This window comes from Impatiens glandulifera, chromosome 4, assembly GCF_907164915.1.
Source record: "Impatiens glandulifera chromosome 4, dImpGla2.1, whole genome shotgun sequence".
NCBI classification, from domain to species: domain Eukaryota; kingdom Viridiplantae; phylum Streptophyta; class Magnoliopsida; order Ericales; family Balsaminaceae; genus Impatiens; species Impatiens glandulifera.
This window is the reverse complement of record NC_061865.1, coordinates 22,641,021-22,660,981: the sequence shown is the minus strand read 5'-3', so window position 1 is coordinate 22,660,981 and position 19,961 is coordinate 22,641,021. Positions and strand designations below refer to the sequence as shown.

The window sequence follows — 19,961 nt, the reverse complement described above, 5'->3', positions numbered from 1 at the left end:
AGCTAATAATAATTTATATTTTAAATTTTATACAAATTTGAATGAACCATGAACATTTATAACAATATAATATATATATATATAACATTATTAATAATATCTATCATCATTGATTTTATATAAACTAGCATGTAACTCGTGCATTTGCACGAGTAATGATATAAAATCCAAGAAAAACAATTACGTAAAAAATGTGACTTTATAATTTAATTCAATATTTTTTTATCCAATTATTAAAAAATATGACAAAACTTACATTTATCCAATCGTTTTATTTAAAATTATTTTGTTATTTTTTAAACCTACCGAAAATCATATAAATTAAATTAACACTTTAACCGCTAAACCACTTACGATTGTTGAAATAATTTTATAATTTTGTGTACACATATATATTTTGACCACTTTCAATTGATACCAGCCAATTATCCATCGAATAACCACGTTCACTCTACACTTTAAAAATTAAGCATTATTATATATATATATATATATAATAGTTAATTAAAAAGTTGAACTTATATTGTTAAAATATCATCCATTTATCTAATTTGGTGTTGAATTCAAAATATAAAGTGTTATTAGTCTAGTTAAAAAGTTGTATTTGTTTTGTTAGGTTGGAAGTTCCAAACATACATATAGCATTTTTAATTTTATTTTTAACCATTTTAAGTTTATGGCGGGTCAACCCAAAATCCGACCCAAATATTCATTTACTTCCACATATATATTAAATTAAAAACAGATCTCGACCCGGCAATCCGAACACTTTAAAAATTAAGGATCATATTATATATATATAGATATCTTATGTTATTATATTTATATACAAATAAAAGTTTAACCTATTAAATCAAATATTATATACATATAAATAAAAAATAAAAAAAGATATATAAAACACAAAAATATTATTTAATAACTTTTTAAAAAAAAATAATTAGAAAAAATATGATATAAATATTTATATATTAAATTTAATAAATAAATATTTAATATTATATAATTTTTATATATTAAAAAATAAATTAGAAGATAAATATATTTAATTTAAAAAGATATATATATGAAAAAAAATATTTTTTTAATAAGTCAATATAATATATTGAAAAAATTTAGGATATAATAATAAAGTTATATATATATTATTATTATTATTTAATATTAGGATTTGAGATATAATTATTTTTATTATATTTGTTTGTATAAGAATATTTTTTTTATATATTATATAAATATATATAGTTATTTAAAATGTAACTTACAAAATGTCTAAAATGATGGTAATGTGATTGATAATAATGAATTAGTGAGGGCATACAGGTACACAACTATATGAGTGATTTAGATATTTATATTACACAACTATATTAGTGATTTAGATCTTTATATTAGATAAAATGAATCGAATTTATTCATTTAAACATAAACTCAACTGTAAGTTAATGAGTGGGTATAAGTTATATATTTTTATAATTATATATCTAAAATAACTCCTTTTATGAATTATTTTTAAAAAATAATTATATATATTAATTATTTTATAATCTATATAATTATTTATTAAATATATATATATATATAAATTAATATGTGATATATTTAAATAAATTTGAATTAATTATTTTATAATCTATATAATTATATATTAAATATATATACAACAACATATTTAAAAATTAATTTATGGTATATTTAAATAAAAATAAATTCTTTCTTTTAATATATGAGGGAATTTGAGGGAGAGAATTTGAGAGAGGGATTCATGTGTCACTACATACATCACTGGTGGTTGGAAAAAGATAAAAGGTGAGGAGAGAGAGAAAATAGAAAAATTTTGTTATTTTTTTTCTAATAGCCACATCATTCCCTCCCTTAAATTTTCTCTCCTAATCATTTTTCATAATATATATATATAATTATAAAATAATTTCAATTAGAAATGCACCAAGTTATGTTTGAGGAATTAAGAAAATGATTGATGAAGAAGCCTAAAATGATGGTATAATGTGACCGATAAAATGACTAATAATGATGAGTTTGTTACGTATGTTTAAAATGAGGGTAAGTGTAGTGAGTGATTAGATATTTTCTGTTTTCAGAATAGTAGATAAAAATAATGAATATATTTAGATAATATTAATTTAGTTTTTATTCATGGTAAATGCATACCAGTAAAGGTGTAAGTCTTTATGTATTAATAATTTTATAATTTATATAATTATATTATATATATATATATATATACATAGACGTATAACTAATCTTAAGGCACAAATTGCTTAAGCAAAAATTCGTCTAAGTACATAGCTCCTTTAGACGACTGATCTTATTAGATTGATTGAGACCTCCATCTACACACGTCTGTCCGGTCATTTTAAATAATAAATTACCCATAAATTTATGCATGTTCAGTTAAAAAATTAATTGAGATCAACAAGCTCTAAAATATTTCTAAAGTGAGAAAACTTAGTCTCGGAGAGGGGCTTCATAAAAACGTCTAAAACTTGCTGATATGTTGGGACATATTCGAGGCGAATATGCTTCTGACTGACATGCTCCCGGATGAAATGATGTCTAATTTTAATATGCTTAGTCCGAGAGTGCAACACTGGATTGTATGTTATTGTAATAGCACTGGTGGTGTCTCATAAAATTGGTGACTCTTTTGCCTCAATTCCATAGTCCCTCAACTATTGTTGAACCCACAAGAGCTGAGAACAGCAACTACTTGAAGCAAGGTACTCGGCTTCAACTGTAGACGTGACGATAGACGTCTTCTTCTTGCTGAACAAAGAGATCAGACAATCACCAAGGAACTGAGAAGTTCCACTTGTGCTTTTCTGTTAGGTCAAATTATTTTGACTAATTGTTGAAATAATTTAACCACTGAGATTTTGATGATGAAATGACTTATGAGTTTTGATGCAGGTGTATTGAATTCATATTTCATAAGACTTGGCTCTAATGAGGGTCATTAGACCGATTTTGACATTAGATGCATAAAATTAGACGTGCAGTCTAACTCAACGGAGTTAGACGTGCAGTTTAATGAATGCATAGAATTAGACGTGCAGTTTAAATCAACGGAGTTAGACGTGCATTCTAATGAATTCTTGAATTAGACTTATGGTCTAATAGATATTTGGAATTAGACGTGCAGTCTAACTCAACGGAGTTAGACGCGCAGTCTAATATAGTTGCAATTAGACACAAGTCTAAGGTATACGGAATTAGACGAGCAGTCTAACTCAATGGAGTTAGACGTGCAGTCTATTAGATTTGCAAATAGACAGATAGTCTAATATGTGCGGAATTAGACGTGTAGTGGAGTTAGACGTACAGTCTAATTAAGTGAAAGTTAGACATAAGTCTAACTCTTTCAGACAAGTCTGAGGTAGAACCGGAATTAGACGTGCAGTCTAATGGTTATTGGATATTTAGACGTGCAGTCTAATTAAGTGAAAGTTAGACGTAATTCTAACTCCTTCAGACAAGTCTGAGGTAGAACCGGAATTAGACGTGCAGTCTAACTCGGTGGAGTTAGATGTGCAGTCTAATGGTTATTGGATAATTAGACGTGTAGTCTAATTAAGTGAAAGTTAGACGTAAGTCTAACTTCTTCAGACAAGTCTGAGGTAGAACCGGAATTAGACGTGCAGTCTAATGGTTATTGGATAATTAGACGTACAGTCTAATTAAGTGAAAGTTAGACGTAAGTCTAACTCCTTAAGACAAGTCTGAGGTAAAACCGGAATTAGACGTGCAGTCCAATGGTTATTGTAATTAGACGTAAGTCTAATTCTATTAGACTAGGCCGTCTAATAGACTCTGTTATTAGAAGGGGATGTTTGATTTCATTAGACTGATTATCAAAATCCGTCTAAATGAAATACGTCTAATGCTCAGCTTAAGCAATTTGCTTGAAGCTAGCACCCGTCTACCCACGTTCTATAGCTGGACCCTACTCCTGCTCCACTTTCTAGTGAAGATCAGTACAACAGCTATATGCAACCAACCAATGAATGCCACGTAAGAGAATTTTCCTCATATTACTTGTTTTGCAGGTACATCTCTGATGGAATATTCGGCGCACTACTAGTGATGTACGACCACGATCCTTGTGCTAAGAACCTGCTGTGTACTATGGAGGCTTTCCAATGGAAGAATGCCACGTATCATTCTAAAAGATTCGACCATTAGCTCCTGCTCAGTATTTAACAAATTTCAAGGACAACGGACAATCTGTCTCACGAACTACCAATCTCTCGATCATCTTGCTTACTGAAATTACAGAGAATTCAAGAATTTAAATATTCATACTGTGAAGCGGCTTTCTAATTGTACTGTGTGTGAATCAAGAGAGAGCTAGAATTAAAAACTCCTTAGCTGAGTGATATTCTTCATCTTGTAATTGAACAGAAAGTGTTCTGTTCAATAGTGAGCTAAGTGTGTGTGAAATGTATTTGATTCGAATCATATTATAGTGAATCCTTCCGGTGGTTGGAAGAAGGGGTGACGTAGGAGAGTTTCTCCGAACATCCATGAACAAACTGCTGTGTTCTTTCATTTCTGTCATCTTTTCATATTTCATCTTGAGCTTCAAACCTAAGTAAACAATTCCTCCTTGAATCTGTTTCAAGTGTTTACAAGTGTTTGTGTAGAATAGAAAGCGAATTAAATCCCTAACAGGATTTCTTTCAAACCGTTTTTCAAAAGCTTTCATCCATAGCAAGACCCCCGTCTCTATTGATAAATTCGATCCTATCAATTGGTATTAGAGCCATATTTCTATTCTCAAGCATTTCCTGAAATATGTCGACCATAATTAAAGATGCCAGTGCTACATCCATTCCAACTTTCTATCGAGAAAACTACATTGTTTGGAAGAAAAGAGTTCTTGCTCATCACTCTTCTCTTCATGATGACATGTGGAGCGTTGTCACAGAAGGTCCTATCAAGATTGATGAGGAGAAGGCTGACTGGAACGCTGATGAAAAGAGGCAGAACAACCTCAACAACATGACTCTTGATGTTCTGTACAGATCTCTCGATGACATCATGTTCAACTACATTATCTAATGCGATACTGCCAAAGAGGTCTGGGACAGACTCACCCAACTGTGTGAGGGCAACGAGCAAACCAAGGAAAACAAGATCATGGTTGCCACTCAACAGTTTGACAGCTTCAAGATGCGTCCTGGTGAAACAATGAACGATTTCGACACCAGATTCAGCAAAATCGTCTCCTCTATGTCTATCATAGGCAAAACCTATAGAAACCGGGAGCTTGCTATCAAGGTCATGCATGCTCTTCCAAGGGAATGTGACATAAAGAAAATGGTGATGAGAGAATCCAATGATCTTAACAAGATCTCTCTCTTTGATCTCTTTGCTGATCTCAAGGCCTATGAGTTCAAGCTGAACTGTAGGATGGAAGAAGATCAACCCACATCTGTTATTATTGCCACGGCACTGGTGACTGCTGAAGAGCCACCAACCGCTCCGGATGTGAAGATGGCAGCTCAGTAGCTGAGCAGCGATGCCATGTCTCTCTTTATGAAGAAGTTTGACGACTTAATGAAGAAGAGAAACTCTAACTCAAACTCTTCAAATTCTAATGACAATAAAAAATCTAAAGCTGATGTTACTTGTTTTAACTGTGGTTTTAAAGGTCATTATGCATCGGAATGCTGGAAGCCAAAGCGTGAAGATACCAAGGATGATGGAAAAGAGCTGAAGGCTCTTATGGTAGGTGACGAGAAGAACAAAGGAAGCAGTTGTGGCTCCTATTTTTCATGTAGTGAAAGTGATGAAGAAGAGGTGGCCTACTTCATGGCAAAAGAAGATGAAGAAATAACTTAGCAGACTGAGGTATTTGATTTCTCTTCCGAAAGGTTTTCAAAGGAACAACCGGTAGCTGCACTAGATGACATGGTCACTGTGTATAGAAAGCTAGCACAATCCCTAAATGAAACTAAATCTTCACCAGATGTAAACAAACCAAACCTGTTTCAAGCTGAAGAGTCAAATGCTTTTAAAAAGAAGATTGAAGAGATCTTATCTGAGAATGAGATGCTCAAAGAACAGATTCAAACCCTTTCATATGAAAACAAAAGGTTAAACTATGTTGTCTGTGCATGGACAAGGTCTGGAGATGCTGTCAAATATCAGATAAGCATGTTAAAACCTTCTAGATCTAGATCCGGATTGGGGTTTGATAGCAATGACCCTAACTTGTCATGCAAACAGTTCAACTCATCTGACAAACTTAAGCCAATAAGTTTTGTCAAAGAGAGTATGACTGACATTGAATCTGATCCTATTCATGAAGAAGTTGCTTTCAAAAATGAAATAGTTTATGTTCCGCCTACTGTTAGCTGGTTAAGAATAAGCTAGAAGCAGCTAATAAATCTGGCAATTTAAAACCTGACTCTAAGTCAAGGAGTTTTAAAAGAAAATTTTCTTCAAAAGTTAATGGATCAGTGCCTAGCAAGAAGTCATCTGCTAAGTCAAAATCTTATGCATTAATCACAACACAAAATGGGAAATCTATCAGAATAACTCAAATATGGATTCCTAAGGGACTAATTGATCGAGGACCCAATTGAGTATGGGTACCAAAATGTGTAAATAATTTCTTTTGTAGGTGATGCAGGAGGATTGCAGGAAGGAAACAAGAAGAATACTCTTTTGAGTACACAGCCTAGAAGATCAACAATGGCCTTTGCCATTCTAGTAGAATAAATGTTTTTATTTGTTAAAAAATGTTTTTGGTCTTTGGACCACAAAAATTACTTATTACACTTTTATGTCCATATACAAAATGAGAAGGAAAAATATTTGGAAATAAAGACACTCTCTAGATGAATATCCTTAATCGGTCTAATTAGACAAGTGTGTCTAAAAGAAACAGTGTGTACTTAGACGTATTTTTGCTCACAATCTATACATCTAAGTCTATTTGTTGAGGTTTAAACCTATGCGGTTAGACGGACACGTCTAATAGACGTTAGAAGTTTTCACGTCATGGGCAAGAGGATGCTCACGTCTAACCAAACACACGTCTAACACGTGGTGTTCATGCGGAATTAGACGTACACGTCTAATAGACAGTAAACGAATTTTCATAACATGGAATTAGACGTATGCGTCTAATAGACCCATCCGTCTAATAGACGTTTAGATATATGGATTTGTGAAGTAAGAAAAATGTCTAACTACGTGCTAATTAGACTGATCAAGGACAGCTGTCCCATGTTGAGAGCTATTTATTTTTCTCGCTCAAAATATAAAACAGTCATCTCTTACCAACATGAAGACACGTGTCTTTCAAGTTTAGAGAAAATGACTGATATACCCTCATTTTTAATGATGACTCCTTGGAAAAAGGACGTCTAACATTTATTGATGGGCCATACCTTTAAGAAAAGACGGTTATTCTGTATCTCTCTTCTCTGTCTATATAAGGACATTAGTGCATGAGTTTTAAAGTTTTTAATCTCTCGGAATCTATAAGAATCCTAGTTTTCTTTGCATTTCTCTCTTTAAATCTCTCTGAAATCTTGTGTCAGTTCATATTCTTTCGAAAATGGTGAACAAGAAAATCACTTTGGGTCATTGTACTTTGCAGGTGCACTTTCCATCGGTATACACTTTCGATCAACCGGATGTGGTGGAGATGTTCAGAGCCCTAGAGTATTCTAGGTTGAGGAAGTATCTCGGTGGTCCGTTCATATTCTGTGAGAAAGAAGTTCACGAGTTCTTCAAATCTGCAACTATGGTGGGTGAATCCATTGTAGCAACCGTCAACGACGTGGAGTTCTCCTTCGATGAAACTGTTTATGCGGAGTTCTTTGAACTTCCAACGGAAAGGCACACTTTCGATCTGATTCTTTCATTGGAAGTCATGCAATAGATGAAGAAGACTTTATTTGTTAATGATTCGTTGATCCATGTCAATAGAAACAAGAAGGCCCTTAAACCTCATTTCATTCTGCTGAATGACGTGATGGCAAAAGAACCTCCAGGGAAGTCTGGCTCCTTCCAACTCTATAGTCAAGATCGTTTTGACTATATGTGCGCTATTTCAAAGGGAATACGGGTAAACTGGGCATCTACCCTTTTCCAGAACCTGTGCTTTTCGATTTGTCAATCAAACAAGGAGATAATAACGTATGCGGCTCAACTAAGTCGTCTGATGGAGCATTTGGGGTTCTTGTTGGAGAACCAGAGCAGATCAACTCTCCAAGAGTATTCACTGCCCTTACAGTCGCTAGTACACTGATAATGATGAAAAACAACGTAGATTGTGCCTCTGGTTCAACTAGTTATCAGACAGGTGGAAAGCCTTCTACCCGATCCAAGCAACCTTCTGCTTCTGTCATTTTAACAGGGGCAAAAAGATCAAAAACAATGAATGAATCGGAGGCCAGTTCTTCCAGTCTGAAAAGTTCAAATAAGAAGGACTCTAAATCAGTCGATTCAAGGTTAAGTCAAGGTCCAAGCGTACTTGCTACAACTCCGATGTCCTCTCTATCTACTCCGTCAACATTTTGAGAAAGCCTTCGAGTTCTAGTGTCTCAAAGGAAAAAAATACGAAGGCGCCCCGCGCGTCTAAATCATTAAAGGTAACCTCTTCTAAATCTTTGGCCGCTGTGCCTATGTTTGATGTTCCTATTGTGAAACAAGATGAATCCATTTTTTCTCCCTTAAGAGAATCTACTGAAGGGCCCACTGTTGAGTCAGCTGGTCCAAATGATGAAAATGTTAATAGGAATGTGTCTCCTGTTGTTCAAACTGATCTAGTAGCCGCCGGTGATCTAGCAGCTGGACCCTACTCCTGCTCAATTTTCTAGTGAAGATCAGTATAATAGTTATATGCAACCAACCAATGAATGCCACGTAAGAGAATTTTCCTCAAATTACTTGTTTTGCATGTACATCTCTGATGGAATATTCGGCGCACTACCAGTGATGTACGGCCACGATCCTTGTGCTCAGAACCTGCTGTGTACTATAGAGGCTTTCCAATTTAAGGTATCATTCTAAAAGATTCGACCGTTAGGTCATGCTCAGTATTTAACAAATTTCAAGGACAACAGACAATCTATCTCACGAACTATCAATCTCTCGATCATCTTGCTTACTGAAATTACAGAGAATTCAAGCCTTTGAATATTCATACTGTGAAGCTGCTTTCTGATTGTACTGTGTGTGAATCAAGAGAGAGCTAGAATCAAAAACACCTTAGATGAGTGATATTCTTCATCTTGTAATTGAACAGAAAGTGTTCTGTTTAATTGTGAGCTAAGTGTGTGTAAACTGTATTTTATTCGAATCATATTATAGTGAATCCTTCCAGTGGTTGGAAGAAGGGGTGACGTAGGAGAGTTTCTCCGAACATCCATAAACAAACTGTTGTGTTCTTTCATTTCAGTCATCTTTTCATATTTCATCTTGAGCTTCAAACCCAAGTAAACAATTCCGCCTTGAATCTGTTTCAAGTGTTTACAAGTGTTTGCGTAGAATAGAAAGCGAATTAAATCCCTAACAGGATTTCTTTCAAACCGTTTTTCAAAAGCCTTCATCCATAGCCAGACCCCCGTCTCTACTAATAAAGTCGATCCTATCATTTTCCGATCAATCTTGCACCCTGCATAATCTACATCTAAATAACTAGTTATATTAAAATTGGAATACTTCGGATACCACACTCCCACATTTGGAGTCACCTTTAAATATTTCAAAATTTGTTTGGCTGCAACATAATGAGATTGTTTAGGATTAGCCTGAAATTTTCCAAAAACGCCGACAACAAACATGATATCTAGTCAGCTAGCAATAATATAGAGCAAAGAACCGATGATTCCTCTATATATAGTGATATCGACACTTTGAAAATCTTCATCATTTTCGAGCTTGGTGGAGGAGCTCATTGGAATAGCTACAGCCGAGCAATTTTTCATTCCAAACTTCTTTAACAACTCCTTAATATATTTGGTCTGGTTGATGAATGTACCTTCCTCAAGTTGACGAACTTGAAGACCGAGGAAGAAAATTAATTCTCCCATCATACTCATCTCGAATTTCTCCTGCATCAACTTGAATAATTTCTCCAATAGTTTGGGGTTAGTTGACCCAAATATGATATCATCTACATAGACTTGAACAAGCAAAATATTAGAGTTTTTAACAAATTAAAACAGAGTTTTGTCTATGGTGCCAATTACAAAATCATGATCAAATAGAAACTTAGTTAAAGTGTTATACCAAGCTCTAAGAGCTTGTTTAAGACCGTATAAGGTTTTGTCAAGTTTAAAAACCTGATTTGGCAATGAATGATCTATAAATCAAGGTGGTTGTTCAACATATACATCCTCATTTAAAATTCCATTTATAAATGCACTTTTCACATCCATTTGAAAAACTTTAAAATTTTTAAAAGATGCATAAGCTAGGAAGATTCAGATTACTTCAAGTCTAGCCACATGTGCGAATGATTTCTCAAAGTCAATTCCTTCCTCCTATCTATATCCTTGAGCTACCAATCGAACTTTGTTTCTCACAACTAAGCCATCTTCACTAAACTTGTTTTGAAAAACCCATCTTGTTCCAATAACCAATTGATCAGTCGACCTTGGAGTTAGATGCCACACTTTATTTCTTTCAAATTGATTCAACTTCTCTTGCATTGCATTAATACAATCTGGATAAAACAATGATTCATTAATCTTCTTTGGCTCAATTTGAGAAATAAAGGCCGAGTTTTCCATTTCATCCAATAATTGATGTCTGGTCCTAAGAGGAGCATTATGATTGCAAATTATCAATTCAGGTGAATGATTTCTGTTCCATTTGAAATTTGGTCTAGGAGGATTAGATGTCTGGTTAGAAGGCCCTGCAACATCCGAACTATCAGCTGTCAGCTGATTTGAAGTTTGAACGTCTGGTTAACTCTCAACCGAATGAGTTCTATTGACTGGAGCTTCATCATTACTATCAGATTCAAGACTTGACGCTTCTAATCTGTTAGCAATATCAATGAAATCGTCTAAATTATTTTCAATAGATTCATCAAAAACAACATGATAGGATTCCTCAACAGTTTGTGTTCGATTATTATATATTCTAAGAGCTTTACTAACTGAGAGTAGCTTAACATGATTCAAGTATCTGCTTTGGCATCAAAAGCTGTCAAATAATTTTTCTCATTGTTATGAATGAAACACTTACACCTGAAAGTTCGAAAGTATGAAACTGTAGGAATTCTTCCATAAAATAGTTCATAAGGTGTTTTGTCAAAGCATTTATTAACTATTGACCGATTTTGTGTGTAGCATGATGTGTTTATGGCTTCTACCCAAAACTTCTAAAGAAGACTTGAGTCGGAAAGCATAGACCTCGCTGCTTCCTTCAGTGTTCTGACTCTTGTCTCAGTAATACCATTTTGTTGTGGAGTTCTGATACTAAACAGCTCGTGTTTAATACCAGACTCCTCGAGATAAAAGTTAAGCATTTATTGGTGAACTCTGTTCCCCGGTCACTTCTAATCTTGATAATGCTTAAAGATTTTTCGTTTTGAAGTCTCCTAAGGATCTTAATTAAATTATCATCCGTCTGATCCTTAGAGTGTAAGAAAATAACCCACGTACATCTTGAAAAAATGATCAATAATGACTAGGGTAAATCTCATTCTTCCCAAGGTCTTTATAAAAATTGGACCGAATAGGTCAATGTTTAGAAGTTTCAAGCATTAGTTGGACAGAGATTTCCCTTTATTTTTGAATGTTGATTTGATGTGCTTGCCTATCTGTCAAGCAAAATATACATTGTCCTTTGAAAACTTTAAATTTGGTAAACCAGAAACTAAATCATGCACACAAATGTTGTTAATGGTTTAAAATTAAGATGATTTAATCTCTTATTCCATAGCCAGTTTTGATCATGTTTGGCTATTATACATACGAGATTAGATATCTTATTTTTCTAGTTCATTTTGTAAGAGTTTCCTACTCTACTTCCGGTCAGTAGATTATTACCCTACAGATCCTTAACCAGACATGTATGCATTTGAAAATAAACAGTAAATCCATTATCCTATAATTGGCTTATACTAATTAGTTTGTAACACATGTTCTCAACAAGTAACACGTTGTTAATGGTTAAATTATCATGAATAATCTTACCCTTACCCATGGTCTTGCCCTTGTTGTTGTTACGAAACGTGATCTTAGGCCTTGAGTAATTCGTAACTTCAGTCAGAAGTCGTCTATCTCCAGTCATGTGTTTGGAATATCCACTATCCAAATACCATACTAATTCATCCAAGCAGCTTATCTGTTGTACCTACACAAATACATATTTAAACCTTTTTGGTACTCACATTCACCAAGTTTTCAACAAGTAAAACGTTGTTCATGGTTAAATTACCACGGATAATCTTACCTTTACCCATGGTTTTACCCTTGTTGTTGTCACCAAACGTGATCTTAGGCCTTGAGAAATTCGTAACTTCAGTCAAAAGTCGTTTATCTCACTCATGTGTCTAGAACATCTACTATCCAGATATCATACTAATTCCTCCAAACATCTTATCTGTTGTACCTATACAAATATATATTTACAACTTTTTGGTACCCACATTCATTTGGGTCCTTGGTCAATCAGTCCCTTAGGAATCCATATTTGAGTTATTCTGATAGATTTCCCATGTTGTGTGGTGATTGGTGCGTATGATTTAGGCTTAGCATACGTCTTCCTACTAGCAGCTTATATGTTAACCTTAGAGGATGTTTTTTTTAAAACTCCTTAACTTCCTATCAGGTTTTGTTTTGCCAGACTTGTTGGCTGCTTTATTCCTAGGTTTCAGTCAGCTTTCAGTTGACTTGATATAAATAATTTAATCCTTTAAGGTTAAGTCTTCACAGCTTGGATCTGTCTCTTTATCAGTTAAATTCTCTCTAACAAAGTTTATTGGCTTAAACTTGTTTGTTGTTGAGTTTAATATTTCACAAGACTTGTCTGGGCTGGCATTATAAAATCCTAAACCGGATTTGCATCCGGCATGCCTCATCATACTTATTTAATGTCTGACTACATCTCCAAACTGAAAGGATCGGCTTAATCAATAGAGACGGGGGTAAGGCTATTGATGAAGACTTAAGAAAAATGATTTGATAGAAATCCTGTTAAGGACTTAAATCACTTTCTATTTTGCGCAAACCCTTACACACACTTGAAACAAAATCAAGTGCGGAAAATGTTTACTTAGGTTTGAAGCTTAGGATCAAGAATGAGAAGATGACAGAATGAAAAAGACACAACAGTTTTTTTATGGGTGTTCGGAGAAAACTCTCATACGTCACTGTCACCCCTTCTTCCAACCACCAGAAGGATTCACTATAATATGCTTTGAATCAAATACATTTTTCACGAATAACTCATGGTTGAACAGAATAGACTCTGTTAAACATACAATATGATGAAGAATATAACTCAGCTAAAACGATGCTTTGATTCTAACTCTCTCTTGATTAACACACAATAAAGCAAGAAAAAAACTAACAATTTTTAAGTTTGAAAGTTCGATTTCTGGTTGTTCGGCTAAAATGTCTGGTAGTTCGTCCATTTTCCTTGAGATGCTTTAAATAAGGATCATGTACCAACGGTCGAATCTTCATAATGACACGTGGCTTACTTCCATTGGAACACCTCCATAGTACATAGCAGACTCTGAGTACAAGAATTGTGGTCGTACTGATCTGGTAGTGCGCCGAATATTCTTTAGGGATATACCTGCGAAAACAAGTAGTCGGAAGATTATTTGCTGACGTGGCATTGATTAATTGGTTGCAACTGGCTGTCGTACTAATCTTCACTGGAAAGTAGAGCAGGAGTAGCGTACATCTAGTAATCGTGGGTAGGCAGGTGCTAGCTTCAAACAACTGCTTAAACATGGCATTAGACGTATTTCACTTAGACGACCTCGTCTAATGAAATTAGACGTCCCCGTCTAATAACAAGATCCATTAGATCACCTGGTCTAATGGGATTAGACAACGCATCTAATTACGGTTCCCTTCAGACTAATCTGAAGGAGTTAGATTGCACGTCTAACTTTCTCTTTCCATTAGACTTCACGTCTAATTACACTTCCCTTCTGACTAATCTGAAAGAGTTAGACTGCACGTCTAACTCTCATCTAGTTAGACTGCACGTCTAACTCCGCTAATTAGACTACACGTCTAACTCCGTGTGTTAGACTACACGTCTAACTCCGCTATTTAGATTGCACGTCTAACTCTGTGTGTTAGCCTGCACGTCTAACTCCGTGTGTTAGATTGCACGTCTATCTCCGCTAGTTAGACTGCACGTCTAACTACGTGTGTTAGGCTGTATGTCTAACTCTGCTAGTTAGACTACACGTCTAACTCTGCTAGTTAGACTACACATCTAACTACGTGTGTTATATTGCACGTTTAACTCCGCTAGTTAGACTGCACGTCTAGCTCCGCTAGTTAGACTGCCCATCTAACTCCGCTAGTTAGACTGCACGTCTAACTCCGCTAGTTAGACTACATGTCTAACTCTGTGTGTTAGACTGCATGTCTAACTCCGCTAGTTAGACTGCACGTCTAACTCACCAATCCGTCTAATGAAACTCATATAGACTTAGTCTAATATAACCTATTTTCGATACACCTGCACCAAAAACAATTAGACGACTTATATTAGGTTTTTAACTCATCAAATCATCAAAATCCTATAAGTCAAAATACTTTGACAGTTAGTCAAAATAATTTGACCCAACAATTTCCCCCTTTTGATGATGAGATTAAAACCCTGCATAGATAACAAATTAAGCATCCATCATATAAAATTGATAGTAAAACTTGTTCATCCATCTTATATAGAAACTTTTCCAAACAACCAATAGATCTACGGAGAATAGATTTAAGGAGGAGAGATTATTGGTATTCCCTTTTCACTCGAGGATCTATTGGAAACCATGATCCTTCATAGCTGAGGTCTTCACCGGTTAAAAGGTTTTTGAACGGAGGAAGAGCGCGTCCACCACGACCGCTTCCGCCACTTTGCCCACCATGATCACCGCCAGTGCTTCGGCCTCCATTATCACCACTGCTGCAACCTACACCTCTTTTGGCTGCCCTTAGGTTGACATCATCGGTTGGCCTTCGCTTAGATCTGGTGCCGGTTACTACATCGTCACCTCTTCTTTCTCTAACAGCCTCACACTGAGTGATGCGATTCTGCTCTTGCTCAATAGTAGCCTTAGCATTATCTTTAGCTTGAAACTTCCTTGAAAGAGTCTCATCATTCTCTAATCTTTCAACATCATTTCTTCTCATGCTGCCTTGAATTTCCACCATCTGGTTTAGCACCAAACCAATTCCCTCCATCACTTCTCTTTTAAGAGCAATAATAATTTGTCTTTCAACATTCATTATCTCAGATTGTCGATTGAAGAGATTCTTTTCAAATTTGGAAAAAATTAAATTGGAGATATGAACCTCATACGTATTCTTCTTCAACGTTTGCTCCAACTCTTTAAGAGTTTTAACATGTTCAGCAAAATCCTTTCTGTCCTCTTTCTGGGTCTTCATGATCTTCACTATATTCGATCCCAGGGTTGATACATTCTTCTGGAGCGTTGTTAACAATCATGTCATTGACTTTATGAGCTTGGTACCGTCAGCCGAAGATCCTTCATTAGATGAATTCTCTTGCGAATCTGCTGCAACGGTCTGAATGGAGCTAAATTGGGTATGAACCTGCAGGGACTTCTCGGGTTCATCCTTCTCAGACTCACCATCAGATTGGTCTTGTTCTTCTTCTTCTAACTCTTTCTCTATCCTCTCAAACATCTCGAGCAAATTTCCTGAGTTGTGATAAGGATTGAGAATATTCTCATGAATATTTGCAGCATTGATATTGGAGAATGGTAGAGGCTTGGACGTTCGTGCATTTTGATCTTGTTCCCCCTCAGATGAGGAACTCTCCTCAACTTCTTTGTCTTTTGAGGGTTCCCCTCGAAATGAACTACACTCGGCTGAACAACATCATCCTTCATTGCTGGAGATACCTCTTCTCCGAGAACAGGGGATTCTACCACTTCATCTTCATTAGTGTTAAGATGTTGAACGGGCTCTTCAACATTTTCCCTTTCTTGAGTGACAAGAGCTTGAATGGGCTCTTTATCTGCGACTTCTTCACGAGCTTGAACTTGCTCCTGAATAGCTGCATCTTCTTCTTCACTGGATGGGATGGATTGAATAGGTTCCACATATTACTCAATTACAGGTTGAGCCAAAAGACGTCTTTCTTCTGCAGAGAGACTTCCAAGTTCTATTAAAAGAGCAGCATCTTGCTCATCTGTATCAGTAGGGTCATCAGAAATATCCTCTTCTAACCTCTTCATGACTTTTTCTTCAGCTTTTGCACTCTTCTCAAGAGGATTAAAATTTGCTTTTCTAGCCTAAAGAATCAGAAAGAAAGCTATTCCTCTCAGATTAGCTTCCACTAGCTCTTTTCTCTTCAGAGCTTCAGATACTTCCGAAGTTTTGGCCCATTTCAGGACTCTTTTTTCATTTACAACAAGCTTCTGCCATTGACTGCTTATTCCTGAACCCGTGATGACCTCATCATACTTGATTGATAATCTTTTCAGGATCCAAGAGTCAAAGATCTCTATCTTTTCAGCAGCTATCGTCTTGGCCTGATTCATCATGAGGTCAACAATACATGTTGCCTCAAACACTTCTTCATTAACAAATGTTACAACATCCTTCCCTTTTCCAATAACCTTAACAGGCTTTGGAAAGGGCCTTGGTTCCCCAAAAACAATTACACCGGATTGTCTTGTGGAACACATCAATTCTTGAGCAGACAGGGGTTTCTTAAAGAGTCCAGCCGTGGGTTCGGCTGGAGTAAGCTTACCAGTCACGATGGAATCTTTTGGAACAGGATTTGAAGCGGAAGGCTCTTTGACAGACACAGAGATATCCTTTTCAGCAGCACCACCAGCAACAAGGGTAAGATTTGCACCTTGTTCTGGTTGAACGAACTCTATAGCACCAGCGGCTACCAGATTAAATTGGCGAACAGAAGACGCAGCCTTGTCAGAATTTTCAATATTTGGACCAGCTAACTCAACAAGCGGCCCGACAGTAGATTCCTCAACAGGAATATCATCAAGTTTTTCTTGTTCCATCTCTAGATCATTAAATTTAGGCACTTTGACCAGATATAGGGGAGTGGTTACCTTTGATGATGCTTTCATCGATTTTGACGCCCTGGGCACCTTTGATTTCTCTCCTCTCGAAACAGAGAATCTTGAGGACTTTCTTAAATGACTCGCCGGAGGAGAAAGAGGAGTCATGGGGATGGATGCAAGTTCGACTGGACCTTGCCTAACTCTGGAATTGACTGTTCCAGAATCTTTCTTTGAAGAGCTCTTTAGGCAAGTACAACTGGCCTCTGATTTATTGACTGTCTTCGACCTCTTGGCTCCTGTCGACAGAATGGAAGCGGCTGGCTGTCTTGATCGGGTAACAGACCTCCCACCTGTCTGTTGGCTAGAAGCACCTGAGGGCGATTCTTTAAGGTTCTTCATTTTGACTAGGGTGTTGGCGACTGTGAAAACAGTATACACCTTGTTCGAGGTTATCGGTTCAGGTTCCTCCATTGGTACCCCCAAATTCTCCAACAAACGACTTAATTGGGCAACAAACTTTATACTCTCCTTATTCTCTTGGTTGATAGAAAAGCAAAGGTTCTGGAATAATGTTGAGGACTAGTTGACCTGGATCCCATTTCAAATAGCACACATATTGTCAAACTGATCTTGACTATATAGATTGAACGATCCAACTTTCCCCTGAAGCGCTTTCGCCACCGCATCATTTAGTAGAATAAATTGCAGTTTGAGAACCTTCTTATTTCCGTTCAGTCGAATCACCGAACCATCGGCTGAGAAAACCTTCCTCATTTCATCTGTTACCTCCGATGACAGATTCCTGTTGAAAGTATGCCCCTCCGACGGAAGTTCAAAGAATTCCGCGTAGGAAGCTTCGTTGAAGGAGAAATTTGTGCCGTTTAAAGTTGCTACAATGGAATTGCGCACCATTGTCGTCGTTTTGAAGAACTCCCGTACTTCCTTCTCATTGAAGATGAACGGAACACCAAGATATTTTTTCGAGACTGGAATATTCGAGGGTTCTGAACATCTCTACCACCTCTTGCTGATCGAAGGAATAGACCGACGGAAAATCAACCTGCAAAGTACAATGACCCATCGTGATTCTCTTATCTCCCATTTTCAGTAGAATATGAACAGACACAGGATTAACTAGGGTTTTTTAGAGAGAAAAGCAAAGAAATCTAGGGTTCTTAGAAATTTTGAGTGAGAAAAAGTTTTCAATCTCATGCAAAAATGTCCTTATATAGACTATCAAGACTCATATAGGATAACCGTCGTTTTTCCTAAGGGTATGTCCCATCAATTAATATTAGACGTCCTTTCCAAAGAGTTATCATTATATTGAGGATATGTTAGTCATTCTCTCTTAATTTGAAAGACACATGTCTTCATGTTATTAGGAGATGACTATTTTTATGTTTGAGCGGGAAAATCAGATATCACATCACGTGGGACAGCTGTCCTAGATCAGTCTAATACACACATAGTTAGACATTTTTCTTACTCTCACTGCTATGAAAACTAAACGTCTATTAGATGCAAGGGTCTATTAGACGCAAGCATCTAATCTAGTGTCTAAAAATACGTCTAACGTCTATTAGACGTCGACGTCTAATTACGCATGAACAACACGTATTAGACGTGTGCTTGGTTAGACGTGAGCATCCACTTACTTTAGACATAAAAATGTCTAACATCTTATTGACGTGTACGTCTAACCGCACAGGTTATTCACCCAGACACATACTTAGATGCATAGAGTGTGAGCAAAAATACGTCTAATTACATGCTTTTTAGACGACCTCGTCTACTAAATCGATTAAGGCCTTTCGTATGAGTGAATCTTTATTTCCAAAATACGTTTTCCCTCTCATTTTGTGCATGTACAAAATGAATAAACAAATGTTTTAGGGTCTTAATGACCAAAAAATATTTTTAACACATAAAAACATTTAATCCACTGGAATGGCAAAGGCCATTGTTGATCTTCTAGGCATTATACTCATTTTGGTACCCACATTCAGAAATTTTGGTACCCACATTCAATTGGGTCCTCGATCAATTAGTCCCTTAGGAATCCATATTTGAGTTATTCTGATGGATTTCCCATTTTTTGTTGTTATTAATGCGTATGATTTTGACTGAGCAGACGCCTTCCTGCTAGCCACTAATCTCTTAGCCTTTGAAGAACATTTTCTTTTAAAACTCCTTGACCTTGAGTCAAATTTTAGATTGCCAGACTTGCTGGCTCCTTCTAACTTATTATTCAGCCAACTTATAATCGACGGAACATAAGTTATTTTATTCTTAAAAGCTATTTCCTCTTGAATGGGATCAGATTCAATATCAGTCAAACTCCCTTTATCAAAGCTTATCGGCTTAAGCTTGTTAGTTGCTGAGTTTGACTTTTTGCACGACCGGTTTGGGTCATCGCCATCAAATCCTAGACCGGATTTAGATCCAAAAGTTTTAACATGCTGATCTGATATTTGATAGCATCTCTAGACCTTGTCCAAGCACTAACAACATAGTTTAGCCTTTTGTTTTCAGATGAAAGAGTTTGGATTTGTTCCTTGAGTATCTCATTCTCGAATGAGATCTCTACTACCTTCTTTTCAAAACCATTTAATTCTTCAGTTTGAAATAAAATCGGTTGAGGTACTTTCGGTGACGATTTTGTTTCATTTAGAGATTCTGTTGGCTTTCTGTACTCGATCACCATGTCATCTTGTGCAACTAC

The 19,961-nt window shown here is 36.0% G+C and overlaps 1 protein-coding gene across 1 annotated transcript in view; it reads left to right on the top strand.

Moving 5' to 3' along the window:
- The window catches only part of LOC124934957 (histone H3.v1-like), a 31,912-nt gene extending 23,353 nt beyond the window's left edge, over positions 1–8,559 (top strand). The window contains exons 3-4 of the mRNA XM_047475439.1: positions 7,634–7,742; positions 8,096–8,559. Of these exons, the coding sequence (XP_047331395.1) occupies positions 7,634–7,742; positions 8,096–8,559 (573 nt within the window). The remainder of the gene's footprint in view (positions 1–7,633; positions 7,743–8,095) is intronic.
- Positions 8,560–19,961: the final 11,402 nt, after the last annotated feature.